Source organism: Anas platyrhynchos, chromosome Z, assembly GCF_047663525.1.
Source record: "Anas platyrhynchos isolate ZD024472 breed Pekin duck chromosome Z, IASCAAS_PekinDuck_T2T, whole genome shotgun sequence".
Classification (NCBI taxonomy): domain Eukaryota; kingdom Metazoa; phylum Chordata; class Aves; order Anseriformes; family Anatidae; genus Anas; species Anas platyrhynchos.
In genome coordinates this window covers 22,634,420-22,658,914 of record NC_092621.1, presented here as the reverse complement: position 1 = coordinate 22,658,914, position 24,495 = coordinate 22,634,420, and the positions used below count along the sequence as shown (strand labels likewise).

Sequence of the window (24,495 nt, the reverse complement as noted above, 5' to 3'; positions counted from 1 at the left end):
AAAACAGAATTAAATTCAAATGCCCAGTTTATCCCGTTTCCTTTAAGATCATGTTAAATTTGCTTTTCAGCTTTTAAATATTGGTGTGTACAGATCTAGCTTTATCAAACTCAAAAAGAGCATGCGTTTCTGACAGCTCCTGTAGTCTGATTTGCATAGCATTTGTTCACAGTAGTGCAGAGAGCTGATCAGTGCTACCGGAAACTAACATAAACACAAACAGAAGCTGTTAACCTGTTTAGGCATAATGACAACTGACTAGGCTATTTTTTCAGTCTGTTCTGCATGTAATTAGTATAAAGAATAGCAATGTGTTGGAAAGGACTATAATGCATGTTAGTAGGAAGGACAATAACATCCCTAGATACATTAATTGCTAAATTGATTGTATTGATGATAATGGTGCCTTTTACTATTGGATGCTTTTTCCTTTCTTTTTGCCTGCCCCTACAATCATGTAATTCAGCAGATTTTCAGTCTCCCTTCATTCTGCAGGGGATAGTAACATCCACTACTCCAGCAGTAAAGAGTGCTTGTTATTCTTTCAGCATCACACTCCCCCATGTCAAAATATGTGAGTAACATTGATCAAATATCCTACAATGACTTTTGAGACAGAGGTGGTAGTGGAAGAAAGGCATACAATGCACACTAATGTGGTTGCTCTATGCTAAGAACCATATTGTCAAAAGAATGTTTTGTTAACATGGACATTTAGGCTAATATTAATGTCATATTTAGTACACAGATTCCATTAAGATACTTGTGTTTCTGATTCTGTGGGTAGCTGAAAATAAATACAGGAGTTAAATAGAATAAACCAGATACTCTTAGTTACTACCATTAAGTTTGTTATAAATTTTGCTTATAAATCAGAGGAATGTGATCTGGAGCAGTATTTAGGTCAGTACCATCAGCACCAAATGAATGAAAAAAAACGCTAATTTTTTAACTTCAATAAAAAATATAGGCAACTTTTTTGATATTTAATTTGACCACAGATCTAAAAAGGTAAAATGGTACATAGCTGTTTTTTCAGCCTGCTTCTTACAATTTCAAGAGGGTTCCTGATTTTCAGGCCCTCTCCTCAATACCTTGCTAAATGCCACAGAAGCCCTTGCTAATTTCAGGGGGATTTCTTTCCTTGTGTTTACAACTTTGAAAGGGACCATTATATCCTATTGTAAGATAATACTAAGTTGCAAGGACTGTTTCCTTTTTTTGTTGGAATGTTTTGTACTATGAATGTGAACCAGATCACTGTTCAAGGATCAGCAGTTTTGGGGGAAAGGAATGCTTATAATTTGTTTGCTCCCTAAAAACGACTATGCAAGCAGGATGGCAGTTAAAAATAGTTTATTATGTTAAAATGCATACTTCTAGAGTATCATTTTATAGATGCTTCTTTAGTGGCAGTGTCAACTTTACAACTTCCCCATCTTTATGCAGTTCCTCTCTGTTGTTCAGGACGGATGTTTTGTGGTCACACCATGAACCAGAAACCAGATTAGAGAACTGATTCAGCTGAAAATAACCATTTACACATATTATTATGTTTTGGTCTATGTGTACTGCTGCCAAATATGTGACCACAGTCTAAGAAATCAATTTCTCCATTTGGAAATATACAAAAAAGAAAGAAAGAAAAAAACTCTCTCATACTGTTTTCAATGTTTCCTCTGTTCTTTTCAGTTAGTAGGGTCTCTAACTTGCAGCAAACATCCCACAGTTCCTGAACTAAAATCCAGTTATTTTGTAAACCCTGGCCTCAAATTTAGGAAGCAGTTAGGTATTTGGCAATCTCAAGTAGCTCAGTCAGCACCTGTCCTCCCTGCCCCCATCTCGGGCTGATACTTTCTGCACCAGTATCACTCCTAGTGCTGTGGCAACAAAACCACATGTTACTGCAGCTGCATAAATAATAATTTATTTTTTTAAATGATCTGACCAAAAATAATCCAACAATAAAATTGCCCGTTTCCAGAGCTGCTGAAAAAATGTATGTTTAGGAATGCTGTTATCTTCCCTTGATTGGGTTGATCTGAGCTGACATCTTTGCTTATATTCTCCCTTTGCAACAAGATGTTGAGTACTAATTTCCTGTGGGCTTCCTGCATTCTCAAGTTCTAAAAAATTATTTAATTAGTATATTAACTTGTTCCTTCTGTCTTATATGCTAATAGTTATGTCAGTGCTTCATCATAGTCATGTAATTATGTTATTGGAATGCTATTCACAGCTGTGTCCTTCACCTGTGCATAACAATGCATATTAAGCAAATCTGTTCACAGAATGCAAACACATTTTTCTTTTGTAGGCAAGTAAAAAACAAAAAAGGGTATAGCATACACACAGTTGATAGTACAAGCACAGAATTTCAGAAAGATTTATTATATATGCATCATGCATTAGAATATTTCTACCCCTTTGCTCACTTAAAAGTTTCATTAGAAGTTTTGGCTCTATGGAGATGTGACCACTAATATAAGACCAATGCTCATGTGTAACATAGTTATGTATTTTAATAGGACAAAGGATAATGGCTTTAAACTAAAAGAGGGTAAATTTAGATTAGATATAAGGAAGAAGTTCTTTACTGTGAGTGTGGTGAGGCACTGGCACAGGCTTCCCAGAGAAGCTGTGGATGCCCCATCCCTGGAGGTGTTCAAGGCCAGGCTGGATGGGGCTTGGAGCAACCTGGGCTGGTGGAAGGTGTTCCTGCCTGTGGAAGTGGGGTTGGAACTAGGTGATCCTCAAAATTCCTTCCAACCCAAACCATTCTGTGATTTTTTATTTCATATACCTGCTTAAAATAGATTAATAGTGGGAGTACTGTTCCTTTCTTTTAGTATGTTACTGCCTGCAATTTATCTTGTTTTCTTATGCATGTTTTTTATTCTCTGCTTCTTGTACTACAAAAGCCATATAGACAATAGAGAATCTGAACTACTTTGAGAATTTAAAATAAGTGACTGTGTGAAAGCTAGTTTCTTCACTCAAAGCACATACATGTTTCCAGATTAAATCCAGGAAAGTTAATGAAGCAAAATTTTGCTACGGAAAGGCATTCTTTTTCAGACTTTATGGTGGTGTTGGAAATGGTTACTAATCCCTGATGAATAAGGCCGTCACCACCATAATGTTACTTCCTCACCATCTCTTGTTCATATGAATGCTCTCCGGATCAATTCAAATCAATAGAAAATTTGAGCATCATTCTGAATTTTTTCCTAACTCTTCAAGGTAAAACCTCTGTCTACACAGCTGTAGTTGAGAATAAAACTTCATCATAAATTTTCTTCTCCTTATGGCTGTGCCATGAGTTTGTAAAATTCCTATCTAGTAAAAGCAGTGTGTGTTTTGTCTCAAAATCCAAAGCTGTTTGATTGTGTATTTACAGCCATGATCTTGCCTTTAAGAGCATGCTTTATGTACAGTAAACATAAATGATGAATAACTAGTGATCTTCATCATTATCTTGTCCAGAAGGCAATATCTAATTAACAGAATATGTACCTTAAGATACAAAGTCAGTTTCATATTTAGAAATGTAATCTCATAAAATATTGAATAATATATGCTTGTCCAGCCTAACTGGTCAGTTAGCTAAGAAATCTGTTTGTTATCTAGAGTACTTACATGGATTAAGGCTATAAATTAAAAATATAAATATATAAAATAAAAATATCTTGGCAGATGAATCAGCTAGTATTTGTTTTTGTAGTAGAAATGCCTTGGATTTATGCTTTAAGAAGGAAAAAAGAAAATGAGCAGAGACAACAAAGTAAACTGATTGGGACCATACTTCAAAGTCAATCTTTTTTTTTTCTCTCTCAGCATGATATGTGATGTCTTTCTTATGCTTGAACGTATGAAATCTTAATTATTAATGATAATCTTAATTAATCTTAAATTAGATTGGTAATTGATTATACATTTGAGACCTACATATGTCTTAAGCAGAACAGCATACATTGCAGGTGGGTTTAGTTTTAAAGTTGAAGATATATTTCAGGTTGCGCAAGGCACTGTTACTTCCAATATAGCATCTGCATGTTGAAATCTGCAAAGTGTACCTGCACATTAAAGTTCATGATAGAGACAGTATTTTCAAACTGTATGAGGGATATTTTAACCAAGGCTAAAGAAGAACATTTGTTGAAAAAACAATGATAGAGAGCTGAAACTCATATACTTCTAACAGAGTAGTAGTTTAATTTGTAATGGCTTCTCCATTATAAATGCTGCTTCCAATTTTTAGGTGGCTTGTATTTTTTTTTAAGCTTTAAAATCTGAAGAGGATGACTACTATATTAATGGTGCCTGGACTATTGACTGGCCAAGAAAGTTTGATGTTGCTGGAACAGCTTTCCATTACAAGAGGCCAACAGATGAACCAGAGTCTTTGGAAGCACTAGGCCCTACTTCAGAAAATCTCATAGTCATGGTAAAGTTTACAATTAATATATTTCTGAAATCTGAAATAAGTTTTTATGTTCTGAGGAAAGATAAGACCATGAACAAAATCAGAATAGGTCACAGGCCGTGCTGGGACTTTTTGCATTTGTATTTTAATTCACTTTTCCTCTTTTTTAAGACTGACGGGTAGATACTGTGATGGAAAAGGTGTAAAGTTAGAAGAGCCCTGGGAAGCATCACAGGAAATGCCCGATCTGTGTTAAGTGTGCGTCAGAATAGTAGTAGCAAAAGTTGTAAATTAAATATTTTTTGTATTTCTGTGTATTTCTGATACATGGAATTGTTAAGATATAGCATATAGTAATTGCATCAGACTATGACTGTGATGTTTAATATGTACACAGCAGCATTGTTTTTTTCCTTACAGGTCTGTAGTTGTCAGTGGTTTTAATCATGGCCTTAGTATTTCTATTTGACCTGCGTTAAAGTATGTTTTGAGATCAATTGCTATGAATCGATGGTACAAAATATTTGAATGTAACAGAAGAAAATATGACCAGGGTGCTGGTAGCCTGTCTCTGACAGTAGTCAGTAATGAGCCCTACTATATCGCTTTGTTGTGTTGAGGAAGAGTATAAGACTAAGGTGAAACTTGATCAGTATATTCTGTCAGCTACCAGTTTTGCGGTTTAGGGATTGCTTGAGCCAGACAGGATATTTTTCTGTATAGAATGATTGTTGCCTGGATAATTACATTTTAGTCAGTGTTCTTAAGTGTTTGAATCCCATTTTTTCTTTGTTTGTTTTACTGTAGCTGTGGATAAACTGGGGAGTTCATATAGAATGAGTTTCATAAAGATTATAGCACCTTTTCTCATTTGGTCAGTCTCTATGAGTTTTGTATTGAATCTCTTTTGGCTAATAGTTAGGTAAATACACTTTTACAAAATACAATAAAACGTAGAAGGAGTTGAGAAATAGCTCATAGATATGTCAGATGCTGCACCTGACGCAAAAAAAAAAAAAGTTTGGTAGATAATCAGACACTAGTGTTCAGCAGGTGGTATGTGGAAGTGCACTGCATTTCAACAGTCATGGTAGATAAAGCACATAGTGATTGTTGCACTTCCATCTATATCATCTACAGTGGTGCAGCTGTAGTAATAGTTTTGATATTCCTTTAAAGGAACCACTGCTGTGATTCCATTAGTTTAATGCTGCTAGCCAATGCATTACGGGAAAACAGTAACCTCAGCAACACTCTGTTTCTGTGTTACTATTTTTACTATTATTAATTACTAGAAGTATTAAACAAGGGCAGGGCTCGGTTCATAACTACTACATGGGTAGCTCTTTACAAGATTTCAGTGAGAATTGCTGCATGTTTGCGTAGTAACGTCTGTAACCTACTTTGACCCCAAGTAATGATTCAGTTACCAAATTCTTTTCCATTAATTAATACATTAATTTATGAAGACTGACTTTTTAGAACTTTTATGTCAAAAATAAAGAAGTGACAAAAGTTGTGAAGTTGTGGCGTCAATGGAAAAAGGTGGCTTACCACCTTAATACAATAATGCTTTTCGTTTGTATGCATCTTATAAGTCAGTTCAGATTCACTTGGAAATACCGTACAGAACCACTGTGGCTTCCTTTATTACTTTTTCCCCTTCCACAAGACATAACACATGCCTAGATTAATGTCACTGTAGTTGCCCTCTGCTTGCCTGTTTTAATGGTATAACCAGTTGTTTTCAACTACAGATTCTGCTACAGGAACAAAATTTGGGTATAAGGTATAAATTCAATGTTCCCATCTCTCGCACTGGCAGTGGAGACAATGAAGTTGGCTTTGCGTGGAATCATCTGCCTTGGTCAGAATGTTCTGCCACTTGTGCTGGAGGTAAGACACCAGGCAGTCAAGCTACAGGGTAAACTGAATTGCAAGATACACTTTATTACATAAATATGTAGGTAACTAATTGAAAACGTTTCTTTCAGACATACTTCAAACCTTAACTTAGAAAAAGAACATTTATTTTATCACATTGGATTTTGCTGTTTTCAAGTACATTTAATGTGTTCAGATCTTCTTGTTAAATACAGTGTATCTTGGCACAGTGTGTCTCTTCTGAGGCTTCTTCTGAGATTCTCTTGAAGCTGGGATGTTTGCTTTTCACAGGAGCTTTCTTGATAAAGGACACCAGAAGTTTTAAGTAAGGAAATTAATAAACCAAAGGGAAATAAGGCAACTATAAATAAAGAGATATGTCCGTGTGTGTGTTTGTAGGTATTCTTCATATATCCTAGTCAGCCCTTCCACCCTCCAGCCACCAAAGTTTAGGTTACATACTGGTAGTCTCTGTAGGAGGCGATAGCAATTGGATTATACTTCCCAGCCCATAGCAGTGTCTGTGATTGTTGCCTATTGGCAGCGATGGGGGATTTGTAGGTTGTCCCACGTGATTCATCATGGGTGCCTTTTGCCCACAATTTACTATATTCCTAATCCTCCCTCTAGTGGCCACCAATGCAATTCTTTACCTCTGGCTGGGAGAGCAGGACAGTTGGCTTTCTTCAAAGCCAACACCATTGCTGCTGCATGGACTGGTGAGTAGAAGTGCTGTGTGAACAGTATCTATCTTCTCTCTGGAGACTGAATGCATCATCCCCAACATATCTCAATTTCAGAAGAAATGGGAGAGAGCTGTAAATTGATGAAAGAATTTCAGTTTTCTGAAGCACTGTGCACTGACTGTAGCAAGAGGAAGAATTATTTATTTATTTTAAAGAATCTATGGACCAAATATTTGTCCTTTTCCTTTCCTTTCTGGCTACTGGAGGTATTCATGTTTGGAATCATCTTGATTTATCTCTGGTGGATCCTGCTGTGGCTGTTACTAGTTGCTTGCAGTTTAAATACAGCAGTTTGCTTAGCTATAGGTAAGGTGCAAAGGATAGTACAAATTCTGTTCTGTACATCTAAACAGAAAGTCTTGAAACAAAATAGAGGAGGTTGCCAAATTTCTCCAATACTTTATTGTTCATTTGTAGTATTCCTTTAATCAAGTGGGTGATAGGTTGCTCTTTTAATTAATATTTTAATATTGGTGAGTCTGGTAGGAAAAGAAAGGTTTTAAAGATGCAGAAGTGAAGGACATAGACTGAAAGCGCTTTTCTTAGAGTAAAAGAAGGTTCCAAGTATAAGAAACTTACAGGTACTGTGAAATCCTATTTTGATGATAAAAATGGGTTAACGATCCTTTTGGTTTGAACATATGGTGTGTTCTTTTGATGGTTCTGTGGATCTGGACTTGATCCTTGTGGGTCTGTTCCAACTCAGGGTATTCTACAATTCTATGATTAACAATTCTTTTGAAGTCACAGGAAAGCTTCCATTGATTTAGACAGTGACAAGATTATACAGATCTTCCATCACCTAAGTCATTGTCATTTCAGAGATTCCAAAGTATACAAAGGAAAAAAATAATTGGCTCTGAAGAAGTAGGCACTTGTTTAGATAAAAAACAGTTTGACATAATTATCTTTTAAGGAAATATATGTGAATCTCTGATAACCCTATACATTTATTAATCATCTGAAACTTTCTTTGGAAGGGTTTTCTTCAGTAGCTTACAGTGTTCAAACCAGAGACATTTCTCTCATTTAGCTTAGCATAATGATATATTATGATCACTTATTTTCATTGAGACTTCTGCTTAGGGAATCTGTTTCATTGTAGCTATAACTCAAATTTTGAAACTATTTGATTTAACCATGTGAATACCAATAGAATACTATACTCCCCAGTTTATGAAACATCTTCTGCCATGTACCAAAAGAAGACACAATTCTAGAAAGGATCTGAGTAGTGGAAAAAGAAAAGGGAGACAAAAGATTGTAGAGACAGAGAACGTAACTGGAAAAGCTAGCTAATATAAATAAGAAGCATGAGAAAACTCAGAAATGAAACCACTAGATTACTTTGTTTATTTCTGTAGGATTCATTATGAAGTCCATTATCACAATTTACCTTTAGAAGAGAAGTTTTCCTCTATATCAAAGGACAACAAAATACTCAGAATTGAATATAATTTATTACTAAAAGTAAAATAAAAAAAGACAGTGAGTATGTGTGAGGAATATTAGTATGGAAGTTTTTTTTTTTTAATTATTTTTTTAATTAAATTAAGGAGAATTGTATATAGTGACTTTGGGACATACTGTGAACAGGTTAAAGGTATCTACATTTTCCTGCCTCTTACAACAGTTGGTGTTGCTGAACTGTAGTGGAAAGACATTAAAGATTTGATAATTGTATGATATTCCTTCTTGATCCAGGAAAGCTTATGATGAAGTAGAGCCAGATACACTTTTATGTCAAAGCATAGGCTTTATATCAAAGCTGTAGGCAAATCTAAATTCTTATCAACACATTTAGCTGCTATTCATCTCTGAATGTCTGTATTCTAATGTGTTTTTTTTTTTTTTTTTTTTTTTTTTTTTTGTCTAGACATATGTTATGCTTAAAAAAGCTGTCTTAAAAGAATGTCAAATTTGCATGTATTTAGAAGCCAGGAAATTATGGAAGGAAGGATGACTATGAAATCTTAAATTGCTTTCTGTGGTTGCTCTAGAAACATGGACCAGTTGAGCAGGGAACATTCTCTGATCCTGAAGCTGTGTCACAGACTATCATGGTTCCACTCTACTATACTTAGCTATAGTTCCCTCTAGATATGACTGACTGTATCTGCATTACACAGCATTTGGCCAAGTCTGGGACTCTGAAGACATAGTTATTACTTGGTATATGTTGTGTTATTCAGAGTATCTAACAAAAAGGCAAGAGCTGGATTTTGGCAGCACCAGTAAATTGTTCTGGAGTTTTGTATCTTGCAGAAGTGTCTAGTCTTGTGATGTCTCTTATTTATAGCCTTTTGAGAGCAACCCCCTGCATTCAGAGATTCCTAGAGCTTCTTTGTGGATCTGTCTTGGAGACGAATTACTGGAGCAGCCAAGGGGCAAGCCGAGAAGCAATTGATTCTGTCTTATTTAGTGGCTTAAATACCTGTCTGTCTGTGTATGAACCTACGATCTGTAATTAAATGGTAGCATGCTGTTTGTTCCATTGGACAATGGAACCATCTTACATTCATCTTGTGCTGATGAGTCACTTCTGAATAGTTAAGGCACTTAAATCTGTTCTCCCACGTGCCTGGTGACAGGACGAGGGGGAATGGGCTAAAGTTGAGCCAGGGGAGTTTTAGGTTGGATGTTAGGAAGAACTTCTTTACTGAAAGGGTTGTTAGACACTGGAACAGGCTGCCCAGGGAAGTGGTGGAGTCACCATCCCTGGAAGTCTTTAAAAGACGTTTAGATGTAGAGCTTAGGGATATGGTTTAGTGGGGACTGTTTGTGTTAGGTTAGAGGTTGGACTCGATGATCTTGAGGTCTCTTCCAACCTAGAAATTCTGTGATTCTGTGATTAAACTTTTAATACAGCACCTCTGTTCTCAGACCTGTTTCAGTTTTGCAGAATAGCAAGACTATGCTGTAAAAGGAATTGCAGGAAGGAGGAGGAGGTTTTTATGCTTATGACAGCTAAATGCTGTGCTGGAACTCTGGATTTCATTCCTGTCTTGCTTGTCTGGTTTTGTGTGATACAGAGCACCCACAGTGCAGATTACACCCTTGCTAATTAGCAGTTCACCACTATCTGGAAATCTGTTTGTATGTATGAAGCATGCCATGAAGTTCATTACATGAGGTGCATGTAAAACAAAGTATTTTGAAAACTTATCTGAACACTTGATATCAATGGATTTTTTCCACAGTAGAGTCTTTATCTCCATGCCCCCTCTATTCTTTATAGAGAAGTCTAGAAGATAAATTAACTTGCGAAGAAAGTAGTTAAATGCTTAGATTGCATGTAAAAGACAAAAAAGTCAATCTTTCTTTCATGAGAGATTGTATACTGTGTATTTAGTAGTGTCATTCATGTTAAAAGATAAAAGAACAGAATATTCAATAGATGCTCTGAAAGTGAGCATCATATTCTGTACAATAAACTACACAGAAATCATTTCTCCAAAATCTGAGATTTATTTTGCTATTTTTTGAGTTTTTCCAAATGCAGGTTCTTCAGATTTACCAGATTTACCTTAAAACCTCACCCAGTAGCAGACAACTCTTTTCTGGATCCAGGTACTCAGATGTAGGTTGAGAATACAATTTCATTCATTCTTATTATCTGCCTCTTAGTGTCTGTTCTTGGGAATCCAGGATTGCAACTTTTCTTTTTGTACACTAGGATGATTATTTTCTGTATTGAAAAACTTCTTTTTTAAATACAAGTTTCTACTGCCTCATCTCATTCTTCCTCCTTTAGAACGTTATGTAGAAGTGAACAACATGAATTCTCCATATTAATTTCCCCTTTTCCCTGAAATTGCTCTTCTACTCCAAGTCAAACGTTTTCAAAAGGAACTTATATTGTCTTGTACAAGTATTTCTTTAGCTGATAGAAATTAAATTTTCCCCTCAAGCTTTACCAAAGCTTCATCTCATAAAGTGTTTTATTTAGCACATATTAAGTTGCCCTGCTTGAAAGGCAAAGCCTTTATAGGTTAAGATGCAATCTTTTCAGGTTGCATAATGGACGTGTTCAGTGAGAGAAATAGTATTACCAAGCCCCAGTGCTAGCTGTTGCATTTATTAGCTTTAGCTTGCAGGTTTTTTTAGCTTTTATTAGCTTGCAGGTTTTTTTTTTTTTTTTTTTTCTGTTTCAGCCATCTGTTTACCATAGTGCAAGGGCCTCTGTAAGCTACAAGACTACAAAAACATCGTCAGAGAATACCAAAAGGTACAGTTCAAGTTTATCTGCACAGAAATGAGTGGAACAGGAAAGAGCACAGGTAATTTAGAAAGGATGGATGGATGGATGGATGGATGGATGAATGAAGAGGTCCCTGGAATTCAGAAAAATCTGAAGACAGCAACAAAAGATCTTTTTAAGGAAATGTTTATTTAACTATTTACAAGAAAATCTGGGAAAGGGAAAGCTAGAATACACAGAAGTAGCAAATAAAATGAGGGATGGAAGGAGAAGAAAAATGAGCTACAACTGGACAAAATATATCACAGGTCATGGAATTGTAGTTTATTTACACTTCTGCCTGTCTTTCGTTATATGGTAACTTGTAGCTTTTCGAGTGCAAGTCTGTGACTTTGTCCAGATCCGTAAGTATTCTTAACAAGAAAATGTACTGCTAGTGGCGTTGTTTAAAAAATCCAGCAAATGAAGGGAAAAAATATCATTCTGTATATTTTTTTATTTTGTGTAAATTAAAAATAAGCCACTGCATATTTTATTTTATTTATTTTTATTTTTATTTTTATTTTTATTTTTATTTTTATTTTTATTTTTATTTTTATTTTTATTTTTATTTTTATTTTTATTTTTATTTTTATTTTTATTTTTATTTTTATTTTTATTTATTTTTATTATTTTATGTATTATTCCATACTTATTGAAAGCCTATCAGTAAATGGCAACAAATGACGACATTTATTATCTGGAGTTTAGTGGTACCCTAAGCATTGATTTTGATTTTGTTTATTCTATGAAAGTTCAACTCCAGATGAGTTAAATATCTCACATACTTGTATTTTTTTAATTAAGTGTTCAGTCAGTATGTTATTATAAGTAAACTTACTGCTGCCCAGTTTCCTTTGCTGGTGATCACTGTTACAGAATGGTGCCTACTGTGTTTTCAGTTTTGTTTTTTTTTTTTGTTTATTTTGTTTTTTCATGCCCTCAGATGAATTATGTCTTTGGACCAATAAAATATACTTGTCTTCATCAAGGAAAATGTAAGTTTGGCTCTGTGATGAACATCTTGTGATCTGATGAGTGAGCTCAGAAAATATGTCTGGGTTAACCAGCATGCACTAGTTTTTGTGATGCAAGATTCACTATGTACTGGTACTGGCATCTTTATAATTAACTGTTGCAATCGCAAACCACAATTTTGGGGGATTGCTTTTAAAAATAGATATAGCATTTACATGCCTGCAATTTTAATTTAAGAATAAAATGTGCTCCATGTAATTTAAAATTTGTCTGCTGAAAGTCATGCAGACTATTTGTGAATTGAAATCTGCAAAACATCTCAATTCTCTGGAGAATGTGGTCACTAAACCACTGGAGTTTTGTTTTCTATTAGAATTGCATTGACCAGTTATGAGGACATTTTATGTTTTTTATTATAAACTATAAATCTGTAGATTTGAAAGCAGTGTGTTTCTGTCTAACCACTTGTAATTATTCCCCCAAGAGTTTCAATGAACTTGTTTAGCTATGCTTTTTAGATTATTTAGAGAGAGACCATATACTCATAGAGTTGATAATTTATTTTTTTTTTCAAGTTCCTCAAGGCTTAAATAAGTTGTAGCTGTTGTCTGGGTAAAAATTGCATTCCAGCTTTTTCCATTTCTTCCTGTTGTTTTGAATTTACAATCTTATTTGTGTTTATGAGGTACTATTTTAAATAACACCAATTAGACAGTTTCCTTAATCCATACCTATGTTTCTTGTATCACAAATTATATACTGTGTGGCAAGATGGTGCAGAACATTTTAAAGCTGAATTAACGTATCTGCATGGCATGGATTAAGAATTCTTAAGAATAGGGGTGAATGCTGTTTTATGAGTGATATGCTACCTGACCAATGTTCAATAAATTACATGGCTGGTTTTGTTTTGGTTTATTTTATTGAAAACTAAGCACAATGATAGACTATCACAGATAGAAATTGGTGAGAAAAGGGGTTAAGTGTGATGTGATGGGTCTTGCTTGACTAGTTGTATCTATTGTAATAGACAAATTATTTTGTAGACTAAGGAAATGTAGAAGTTCCATTTATGTAGACTTCTGTAAGGCTTTTCTTGTCACCTACACCTAATAAAGAATTAGAAAAGATTAGTACACAAGAGGCACTCTTAAAAATGTGAAGTACTGGGCCAAGTGGCATTGAACCTCATGGGCATCTTAAAGACTTGTCATCAGATTTCAGTTTTTCTTGTTCTGATGGTAGCATAAATAATGAAAGCTCTGATGAAATTGGTTGATAATGCAGTGCTAGAAGACATATGGGGAAGATCAGTATATTATGTTGTAGTTATAATCACTGGATAAGGCACTAGTAAAATCTCTGTGGAGCACTGGGCATGGTTTGTATTAACTGGCTGTTAATGCATCTGGAATGAAAATCAGTGTAGTAGTCAAAGGTGTGAATTTCAGAGAAGATAGTATGTGTGGGTTTAAGGCAGAGCTTGAGCAGTTTATGAAAGGAATTACTTAGAGTGGTTCTCAGAAATACAGAAGGAATTATTTCTATTTGTATCTTGCCATGTGCTAAGCTTATTTAATTAATAGCATAAGATCTGATTGAATTTAACACTTTCTTGTAATTAAAGTATTATCTGCTGAGAATGCTATGGTGGAACATCTCTGAGTGAATTGTAAATATCTTTGATACCTGATGGATGATTGTCTGAAATGTGTGTGTTAACACAGTTGGCAGCTGTGGGGAGGCATGTCCTTCAGGAGGACCTTTAATGCCTCCCATGCACTTTTGAGTACTCCAAATGGACTTACTATCTAGCAAAAAAAAAAAAAAAAGAACTTTCCTGATATGTACAGCACCTAAATTGAAAAGTAGTGCAGGTTGAAAACTTGCAGAAATTGGTATTTTCTCTTTATTTTGTTCATGTAGATTTGTGCTTGTAAGATACTATTGGAAAACAGTCTGGCAACTTTATGCACTATGTAATGGTATCCACAGTTGCCTAGTGGTGTGGCATCCAGATACATGTGGAAAGAAGGAAAAATGAGACAAGCCAGGTAATTGGTTTATGTGGCTGACCTGTAAGACACTGTTGTGGCTTAACTGGCAGGCAGCTAAGCACCACACAGCCATTCGCTCACCCCTCTTCCCCGCCTCACCTCTCCCCTCCCCATCCCACATTGTGATGGGGTAGAAAATCAGGATAAAAAGGTAAAACTCATCAGCAGAGATAAAGGCAGTCTTTATCAGAACAGAGAATGAATGTAAAATAATGATAATAATTATGATAAGGGAATAGACAAAGCAAGTGATGCACAATGCAGTTTCTTACCACCCGCTGACTGATGCCCAGCCAGACCCCGAGAAGCAGCCCCCACCCCAGCTAACACTCTCACTTCATTGTTCACCATGACCCCATATGTTACAGGACACCCCTCTGGTCAGCCTGGGCCAGCTGTTCTGGCCGTGTCTCCTCCCAGATCCTTGTGCACCCCCAGCCTCCTCACTGACAGGGCAGCACAAGGAGCTGAAACATCTTTGTCTCAGTGTAAGCATTTTAATACAACAATTAAAACATTGGTGTGTTATCAGCATTATTCTTATCCTAAATCCAAAACACAGTACCATGCCAGCTACCAGGAAGAAAACTAAATCCCAGCTAAAACCAGAACAGACATATATCTCATATTAACAACTTTTTCATAAATAAAGCTTTCTTTACAATGATCATGATATTTATGGATAACCTGCGATGTCTAACATTTGTAACCTGATTGAGAGGGCCTACTTTGGGAAAGTTATGCGTAGGTATAATCAAAAAGGAGATCTCTTTCCCCCAGCAGTAAAGCTGGGGCTCTGGATTCAGGGACTGCAGTAGAGTGAAGACTCCATTATTAGGCAGGCACCTTTGGTCTCAGTATGGTTAATAATTTTGAAATGAGACAAGGTGGCATGTGCTTTTGAGAGCTGATGCTCAAAGTTATCACCTGCTAAACAGGCAGTGCATTAGAAGTGAGATGTTTAGTGACGAGTCTAACTCCTCTCCTGTTGGTCAGGAACATTTATGTTGAGGTTACACATTTTTCTGTGCTTAGGATCCAGACTGCAAGGTTCTCATGAGAGTATTTTGGATTAACAAGACTCTGTTTTTGTGTGAGTGGTAGTAACTATATTTTTCAGGATGCAATGACAGTTGCCTATTAAATAGCAATTCCCAGTTTCAGAATGAAGAGATTTCAACTGGGACTACATCTCCAGAAAAGTACTCTAGCTGTGTGCCAAAGAATAGTCAAAAAATCTAAAAAGGTAGGGAAAATGAGGACTTTTTAAACAAGTATTCCAGGTCATGGTGTAGCCAGGGATGCAAGACGCATGGGTCCAGTGGCAAGAAGACATTCATCTAGCACTGGCAGGTCTTGCTCTCAAGATGGTTTCTACATTTTACATTAGACTGTAATTGGACAACAACAGAAATAACCCAAGGGTTAGAAACTGCAGACTTGCCATGTAGGTGACTAAATTAACCAGTCACAGAAGTACTGTATGATCAAACTTACTGCTCCTGGATCTGTGGCTTCATGAAAGAGTACATGCCATCTTCAAGACTATAGTGAAAAATGAGGTTTCTCTTCTCCACGTTCTTTGTGCATAACGTCAGAGAGACATATGTCTCACATCCTGTATGTCTCGTAACGTCGAAGAGACAATGCTTTTGTGCTTAGACTGGGACGCTTCTGTTTGTAGCTAAGCAGTATGCTTTATTAGCCAAACTTCAGGCATTTCCAGGTTAGGCTTGACTTACTTGGAAATAAATACCTAAGTTCCATATAGGTCTAATCTTAGGAACCAAAGATTTGGTTCTTGTCCATAATGGATAACAAAAGAAACAATTGAAAGGTAAGTGGGCTGTTTAGTGTCTGAAAACCACATTTGTGTAATTAATCTTATTACAGTACATGTCTATCTCCTATAAAATGCTTGTCTTAAAAAGAGACAAGGCTGTAAAGTAAGTTGGCACGTATTTGAAGCCAGGATGTTTTATTTGTATGCATCTCAGATTTTGGAAAAAGTTAAGTAATTGCTTCTGTTTTTAAGAACATTTTAGGGCTTTTTTCAACTTGTATTGTACAAATAATCCTGTTATTTCAGTACTACGACCACTTGTGTTCAGTAAGAACTGAATATGAATTGCAGATCCACAGTTGTATTATGCTAGCAAACATAAAGCTTGTTCTAAAAACAGAGAGAAGGCCACATGTACCACTGTTTTCAGCAATGCTTGGAGCTGCATTGTTATCATATATCAATGGTTCTTTAATGGCTTTCTTTAGATTCTGTTTTGTAAAAAGTAGAAAATCTGCCTAAAGTGTTACCTTGCAATGCTGTCTTGACAATGGTATGCCATTATGTTTTGGAAGTAATAATCAATTCTGAACAGCCTGTTGATGGTTAACATAATGAGAGAGGAGCTGGGAGTGCCAGGCAAAATGAGCATTCACAAAGACAAACTTCATCTTTCCGAATGAATAATACTTCTATTATTTTAATGAAGAAAATGTTTATAGGATGACACATATAAAATTGCAACACTGTATTCCAGTATTGCTGTCTTATTTTAAACCAGAGCACATAATAATTCTGCAGTGAAGGGTGACCACATTCTATTTGGTGATATTTTGATATTTTCTTTGGAAATCAGTGTCTTTTACCAAGATGGGAGGTTAGAAGGAAATGGAGGTTGTTTTTTTTTTTTTTTTTGCAATACACAAATAAAAACAATCTGTTAGTAAATCTATAAATATATTCCCTTTGTTTTAGAACACAACAGCAATTTAAGATCCTCTCAATGGGGTGGCCTAAAATTAAAAGAAAATGAAAGATTTTGTGTGGTCAGGGGCATTCAGTCAATTGGAATTCACATCCTTGAAGCATTCAACCAGTTAAAGAGGGATAGCAGGATTAATAATCAACAGGTGAAATACACTTTTATTCAACAAGCAGAAGAGTAAGAATGATTAATTAATGGTGTTTAATTCCATCCTAAGGTGTGCAGAAACAAGAGGTGGTGTGTAAAAGACTGGATGACAACTCTGTTGTACAAAACAATTACTGTGACCCTGACAGTAAGCCTCCAGAAAACCAAAGAGCCTGCAACACTGAGCCTTGCCCACCTGAGTAAGTCAGTTATCACTAAGATGGATCTGTTTTGCATAGATAGAAAAGCCGTTGTAATATATAATAAATCCTGTTGACCAAGTATGCTTAAAATTCTGATCTAGCATTAGAGATCTGTCCTACCAGAGATGCTATTTGTTTCGGGGTTTTGGTTATGGTTTCTAGTTCCTCTTGAATCAGTTGTGAAAGAAACATAATTCATCCTAGAAGAGGTCTGATCTGACTGAGAAACTGGCATTCAAACTACACAAAGCAACACAGACACTGTAAGTAAAAAGATACTGGCAAACAGTTTCTGAAGGTGGAGGTGTAAGGTGTGGTTCCTAGTGCTCAGAACAGAACTGGAGAACATTCTTAAACTAATGACAGAAGAATCTTGAGGTGAGGGGAGACTTACTTTCCCATTATACTAAATGTTTACTGTATTTTTGCGTATTTGACTTTAAAATTTGGGTTGAAGTGTTCAGACTGGAAATGGTAAACCTAGAAACTGCTTAATAGACAAACCATTACTGGTAATAGTTACATCAAACAACTTTGTCTTCTTCAGGATTCTCAGCATTATACAGTAATACTGTGTGCCTTTAGGATTAGGTGCGTACTTGGTTAAGTCTATTTTGTTTTATATTTAAGGATATCTTTTTGCTATATATTGAAAAGATAATTAAAAACACAGCAGCTCTTTTGTTCAAAAATAAAATTTGGCAAGAACCTACAGCATAGCTTAATCTTACTACAAAAACTGTTTAGAAACAGCTGTGATATTTTGCACTGGAAAATAATTTCAGCATTTGCACAAGAGTTCCTTTTTGAGATAAAAAATGAGAGGTACATTATTGTATTGTTGTATCAGGCCTCATTCATTCTCAAGCTCTGGTTAGCTTAAGTTCAGTGATATTTTGTACATACAGTTTAACTGGGTGTGAAAATCATTAATGCTGATTAGTGTAGATATCACAAAATAAGGAAATATTGTGGCCTCTTCTATATGTCTATTACAAACTGTATGTCCCCACTGCTTATCTGTAAATATGTGCTTATCCTACACATATGCTGCTTGTATAATACTGTTTAGTGTGGCTGTAAGTGCACTAACTGAACTCTCACACCATGTACCTGAAAACAGAACTTGGGAAGTGGTCATGTTTTGTCAGTTCCTTTTTACCAAACAAATCCCTTTCCGTTCCTTTGTGTGATTTAATAGTTCAAAAAATAGCACGTCTAAAATTGTGATAATATAGTTACTCTGACATACGTTTTTTGTTATTGGTTTGTTCTTTAAATGTCAGTTCAAAAACAAACAAAAAAGAAAAGAAAACACAAAGCAGGATGATTCTAGATTATACATTCAGTACAGCAGGGAAATCAGTGAACATGGTAAAAACCAACTCAGCAATGTTCGGAAAGTGGGTAGTAAGTCATATATAAGCATATACTTGCATATGTCAGAACAGCTGATCCCCTATCTGTCTTCACCCTGATGGTCCCCACAGGGTGAATACAAAGTGCCAAACTCCTAAGAAAGTATTCTTGATTCCGTAACTTTGCAAGTATTCTAGAAAGAGGTTGTTCAAATACTGTCTTTTGAGATAGTTGCCCTGAGAAGTTTGATCATTTTGGCTGGAAAATCTGTCAGTCAGTAAGGCTTACTCTTTAAACAGAGTGGCCAGATATTTCCTGTTCTTAATTAATACAATTCTGATTTTCTTCTTGTGATTACCAAGAACTATGAAAATCAAAAGACCTATGTTACTCCATATAGTGAATGCCAGTTACATTATGTTTGAGGCTTCTGAACAACAGCAAAGACTATGTTTGTTCACATTGCAATAAGTGATGCCTAAAATACCAGATTTTAAGAAAGGATACAGGACAATCTCTGGATCTTTTGGGCTGTTTCATAGTTCTCTTCCTAAAAGGTGAATAGCACTCTGTTGTGACAGAGTATAAACATAAAAGGTATCTGAGAATACTCTTGAGCAACTCATAGTATCAACTAATAATTAACAATACAGCCTCTCCAAAGCTCTGAAAACCACTTAATTCTCCCTGGCATTGTAAAAGCATAAGTTTGTTGAGAATCACAAATTAATTCTCTTTCACTGGGATAATGACAGAATATAGCATATGTTTGAATCACTCTGTCTTACTGGGCTCAAAATTGGCAGAAGAAAAATTGTTTCATTGATTCAGGTTCATAATAGAATACATTCAGTAACACAAAGTGCAGCAGCAAATACTTTTGGCTGAGGCTTCAGACAATGACATCTTACAAGGCCACTCCAAGTATACATCCAGGAACTGACATACCTGGCATTTTTGGCATGTTGCCAACATGCTATAGCATTCATAATTAACTCTCAGACTGATTCTGAGATGAAATTTCATTTTGTTGTAATGATATGAGAAAGGCAAACACCTAGGCTTATAACATATTTTTTAACCTACTGCAGTGGTTCCCAAACATTTCCAATTGCAAACCACTTTCAGATGGGTAATGTCATGCAAGTCCAGTGCAAATCTGCTTGAGTAACTGAAGTTTTGTCAGGATCAACTGTCCTTTCTAACTACTGTAGTCTAGGTTGGAAATTGCAGCTCTAGAAAAATATGAAGTAGTATTATTATTGGAAGATATGATTGCAGTAAGGCATAAATTAAAAAGTTCAGTGAAAAGAACCTAAGTTTCTACTTTATTTCACTCTGAATAGATGTATTGTTAACAATGATTTAGTTTTAGTAATTTAAACTATTTGGATTATGGGTTTGTGCAATTATCTTATCAATTTCTGACATGTTAATAGAATTTCCTAACGTTTTCTGTCCAGATGGTTTATAGGGGATTGGTCAGAATGCAGTAAGACCTGTGATGGAGGAATGCGTTCACGAACAGTTCTCTGCATCAGAAAAATTGGACCTTCTGAGGAAGAGACACTGGACAATACCAACTGCTTAACACACCGGCCTATTGAAAAAGAACCCTGTAACAATCAGTCCTGTCCCCCACAGTGGGTCGCTTTGGACTGGTCAGAAGTAAGGAAATTTTGCTATGTAAACTCAATAAGACAAGAACTCTGACCACTGAGTATTGGTACATTTCCTACTGCTGCTCAAAATGTAAATTATTAATGAAAAATTCAAAACCTGAATGAGTTGGATTATTGAAGCAGTCTTTGTCATTCATATTTCTTTCTTCTTTTCTTTTGTGTTGGCAGTTCTGTTATTTTGTCAAACGATTATGACCTGTTGCTATTAATCATAATAGAAAAATAGTAAAATATGAAATAGAATAGCAAAGTAATAAAAAAATAAAAACTAGATAAGCTTTCATTATCAGATCTTAAAGAAAAAGTCAATTTGCATTTCCATTGTTTCTTGAATGGGAAAATAGCTGGAGAGAAGAGTTGATGGGATTATACTATCAAAATCCAGAGTAAACTACAAGATTTTTTTTCTGAAGTAGCCATGCTCATGTAAAGCATCACCTTTTTCTAGCAACATGCTCTAAGCGGCAGACCCAAAAACTAGTATTCTCTTAACTGAAAAAAGCATCTTTTGTTCAATACGGTGATTTCCGTTTCAGCATAAGTCCTTATAGTGATTCAAATATTAAACCTGAAGGATGTTAACCAGTGCAGCTGAAAGAAGACAGATTGGTTCAGTGATATATTTGAGTGGTACTCCATCACATGCAAATCACAATGCAAAAATGGCTCCATATTTTTTCAGATCCATCTGTCCTGGACTCTTATATCACCTCTCTTTTTATCTCAATGTAGCCTTTGTAGTATTTACAAGTAAGGTTTTCCTGTCTATGGCCCTGCTGTCAAATGCAGCAATATAATATAATTACTCTGATAAATGGATTAAACTGTGTTTTAAAAATAATTAATTTGGAGCTGTCATACTGCTTCTTGGAAAATTATTCCTGAATTTCACTTTTTGAATTGCAAGAAATGTTCCAATTCCATACCAGTTTGTACATGTTTGCTTTTGTTATCTGAAACAAACCCTACTTCTTTTCCAGCTATTATTCATCAGAAGGGAATTAACCCTGATCACATTGTGCTTTCATGTTTCAGTTTGAAGTCTATATGTATTTCTACATGTTATCCCAAAGGTGATTTTGTATGTGCCTTGTTATTTTGTTTCCTGCCTCTACTGAAAATAACTATAAGATATGGTGTATTGGTATACCTTTTTCTGTTCCACAAACATCACATAATGATTAGTTAAGCTATCTTACATTCTGTTAGTACATCCATAACTTTATCCTCCTTTTTTTTTTTTTTTTTTTCATTTCAGTTAGTGATTTACCAGTTTAAATAGAGATTCTTGTTTGTTTGTTTGTTTTTTAATGGTTCTCTTTGAACTGTAAGGGTTCTTTTTGTACTGTCAAATTTCACTTCATTTTAGTTATTCTTGTCCTCAAGGTTTCCAGTTCTTTCTTTAAAGCATACCTCTTTAGCACCAAGGTCAGTTAGTTACTTGTGCTAGCTGCTAATTTCTGTAATTTCAGTAACACGACAAATTAAACCACTGTTGCATGAGTATCTATCATTAAGTAAACTATAAAGAAATATGAATTAGATCCAGTCGCATGACTGATCCTATAAGGTCTTTGCAGATAGCATCTCTGAAACACCATTGAGGATAACCACTTGACTGAAGGCCAGAGGTTAGAAATCTTATGCTTCCTCTTTCTGAAAAAAAAAAAAATAAAAAAAATTGTAGGAGTAAACTGGAATAATCTTATCAATGATAAACCCATGATTCATTATATCCCGTTTCCTGTATACTTGCTTGTCTTGAAAAGAGTCTTTCATTCAAAATAAACGTGCTTGTGATTGCACAGATCTCTTCTATCCACAGATAGTTTTATCTCCAAAAATCATTGCAACCTCTGGAAATTCAAAGCACGAAGAAGGAGGCCTACCAGCCTTACTCTGAGTGGCCATACCTGTAGTACTGATCAGCTCTTTCCATATTTTTTAATACAGGTTCATAGAACAGTTGAAATTGGAAGGGACCTCTGGAGGTCATCTTGCCTAACTGTCCTGCTCAAGCAGAGGCACCTAGAATCAGTTCCCCTGGACCATGTCCAGCTGGCTTTTGACACCTCCAATTATGGAGTCTTCATTCATTATTAGTAATAATAGTCTAAACATTATGGCAGAACTTAAAAGTAGTAATATTTTCATGTGTTGTGAGCTACCACAAAAGGTGTTGAGGTTCATTTCCTTCCTTTCTGGATCTCATGCCTATATAATCTCCATGTGTTCTTCTCAGATGAAGAAACTACTTGTGTAGACTTTTTTCTCCATTATGTACATTATTTTTCTTTGAACAAAAGAAAATGTGTTACTATGCTATACTCTTCAACTGTTCGGTTTTGTTTCATGAGGAGTTAATTGTCATTTCAGTGAACTTCTATGTAAAGAAAGTTTTTTTTTTTTTTAAAATACAGTGTGAACTTCTGACTTTTTGTTTTGTTTTGTTTTCGGTACTTTATCAAACAGATGTTTTTGGTTCTAAACCTCCTGTTATTTGTACCAGGTTTTGTAAATTATTTGATATCATAGAACAGATATCTTTCACAGATCTGTCTCTAGTTCTATACAGTTTTAACATAACAGATATATATTTTTTAATCCATTCTATAAAAAGTTATCAGTTTTATATCTTGAAACCTCTAGGAAGAAACATTTATTTCAGAAGCTTTTATCAGTTTAGAGCAGGACTTCATGAAATGACACAGTGAATTTTAAAATATGTCTTGGTCTACATGTGGAACATTTTTTTTTTTTACCCCACTGTTGGCTGGCATTTCACACAAGAAATAGGGAATTTAAATCAAGGCAGAAAATATTTTAAATGGTTCTTGTCCTTATCTAAAAAAGTATATAGCATATTGCAGTCTGTCAAGAATGAATTTGACTTCGAAGGAGCAGAAGGGGAAGGAGCTAGAAGGAAAGAATGGATGAGTAGAAAAGGATGTTCAGTTGAAAACGCACATCATATCTGTGGCATTGATAGTTTTAAGCTCTTTGTGACCATTACCATGGTACTTCATTTCTGGTTGGAATATTTGGACATTGTCTCAATACTAACATGTAGTAGTATCTATTTGACAAATTATGGAGCCATACATACATGTTCTAAATACTATCAAATATAAGCATTCCCTTGTTGCGGCTTTCTGCAGACTTTGCTGACTCTTATATCATCGTTGAAAATGTCAACATAAGAGCTTTCACATCCAACCTTTTATAGAGGTGTAATGTGTTATAATTTTGAACACAAATATTCTCATCTAAAGGTAAAAGCTCTGCTAAGCATCTGGTTGTGAAAAAGTGCTGACTTCTTTCTTGTACAAATTTTGCCTGATGATAACATTTTAATATAACGAGGAAAAAAGCTTTTTTTTTCTGCTCAGTGTTCCTAGAAAGATAATATATATATAAATCCCATTAGTAATATACTTCAAATATATATATTTATATGATTTTCTGACAGAAGCATGAAAATGCTGCCTCTGTTTTTGTACAGAAAACAAGAGTGAAAATAGAAGAGTCAAATAGTGCTTCCCTTGAAGCCAGTGGAAAATTTTGCTACATTTCTCTGGAATGCAAGGTCTAAAGCTTTGCTTTTATATGAAAAATAAGCAATACTAGATAAAATTAATAAATTTTAAAAATCTTTCATATACTAATGTAGTTGTTGAGCATCAGTATATTTACATTTTTTTACTTTACATGGTAATTAACAATAAATTAATTAACAAGAAATTTTCTATCTTGTAGGACAGAGAAACAAACTTATTTTGTAAACATAGAGATTAGTTGATGTCTTTAAGAGAAGGGCAGGAGCCCTGGAAGTGTTTCAGGCCAGGTCTGATGGGGCTTTGAGCAACCTGGTGTAGTGAAAGTTGTCCTTGCCTATGGCAGGGGGCATGGAATTAGATGGTCTCTTCCTACCCAAAGCATTCTGTGATACTGTGTTTCTATAAGAACACCCACACCTATATTAAAACTGACAGTGGCTTGTCCAGC

The 24,495-nt window shown here is 35.2% G+C and overlaps 1 protein-coding gene across 10 annotated transcripts in view; it reads left to right on the top strand.

Moving 5' to 3' along the window:
* The window catches only part of ADAMTS6 (ADAM metallopeptidase with thrombospondin type 1 motif 6), a 155,294-nt gene that overhangs the window by 117,894 nt on the left and 12,905 nt on the right, over positions 1-24,495 (top strand). For 8 of the 10 annotated variants that reach the window (XM_038170500.2, XM_038170502.2, XM_038170504.2 and 5 more), the window contains 4 exons: positions 4,284-4,447; positions 6,184-6,322; positions 17,317-17,446; positions 20,272-20,476. In XM_038170500.2, coding sequence (XP_038026428.1) covers positions 4,284-4,447; positions 6,184-6,322; positions 17,317-17,446; positions 20,272-20,476 — 638 coding nt within the window. Of the gene's footprint in view, positions 1-4,283; positions 4,448-6,183; positions 6,323-6,940; positions 7,030-17,316; positions 17,447-20,271; positions 20,477-24,495 lie in introns of those variants that run through there. The other 2 variants (XM_038170506.2, XM_038170505.2) reach the window with 2 other exon arrangements.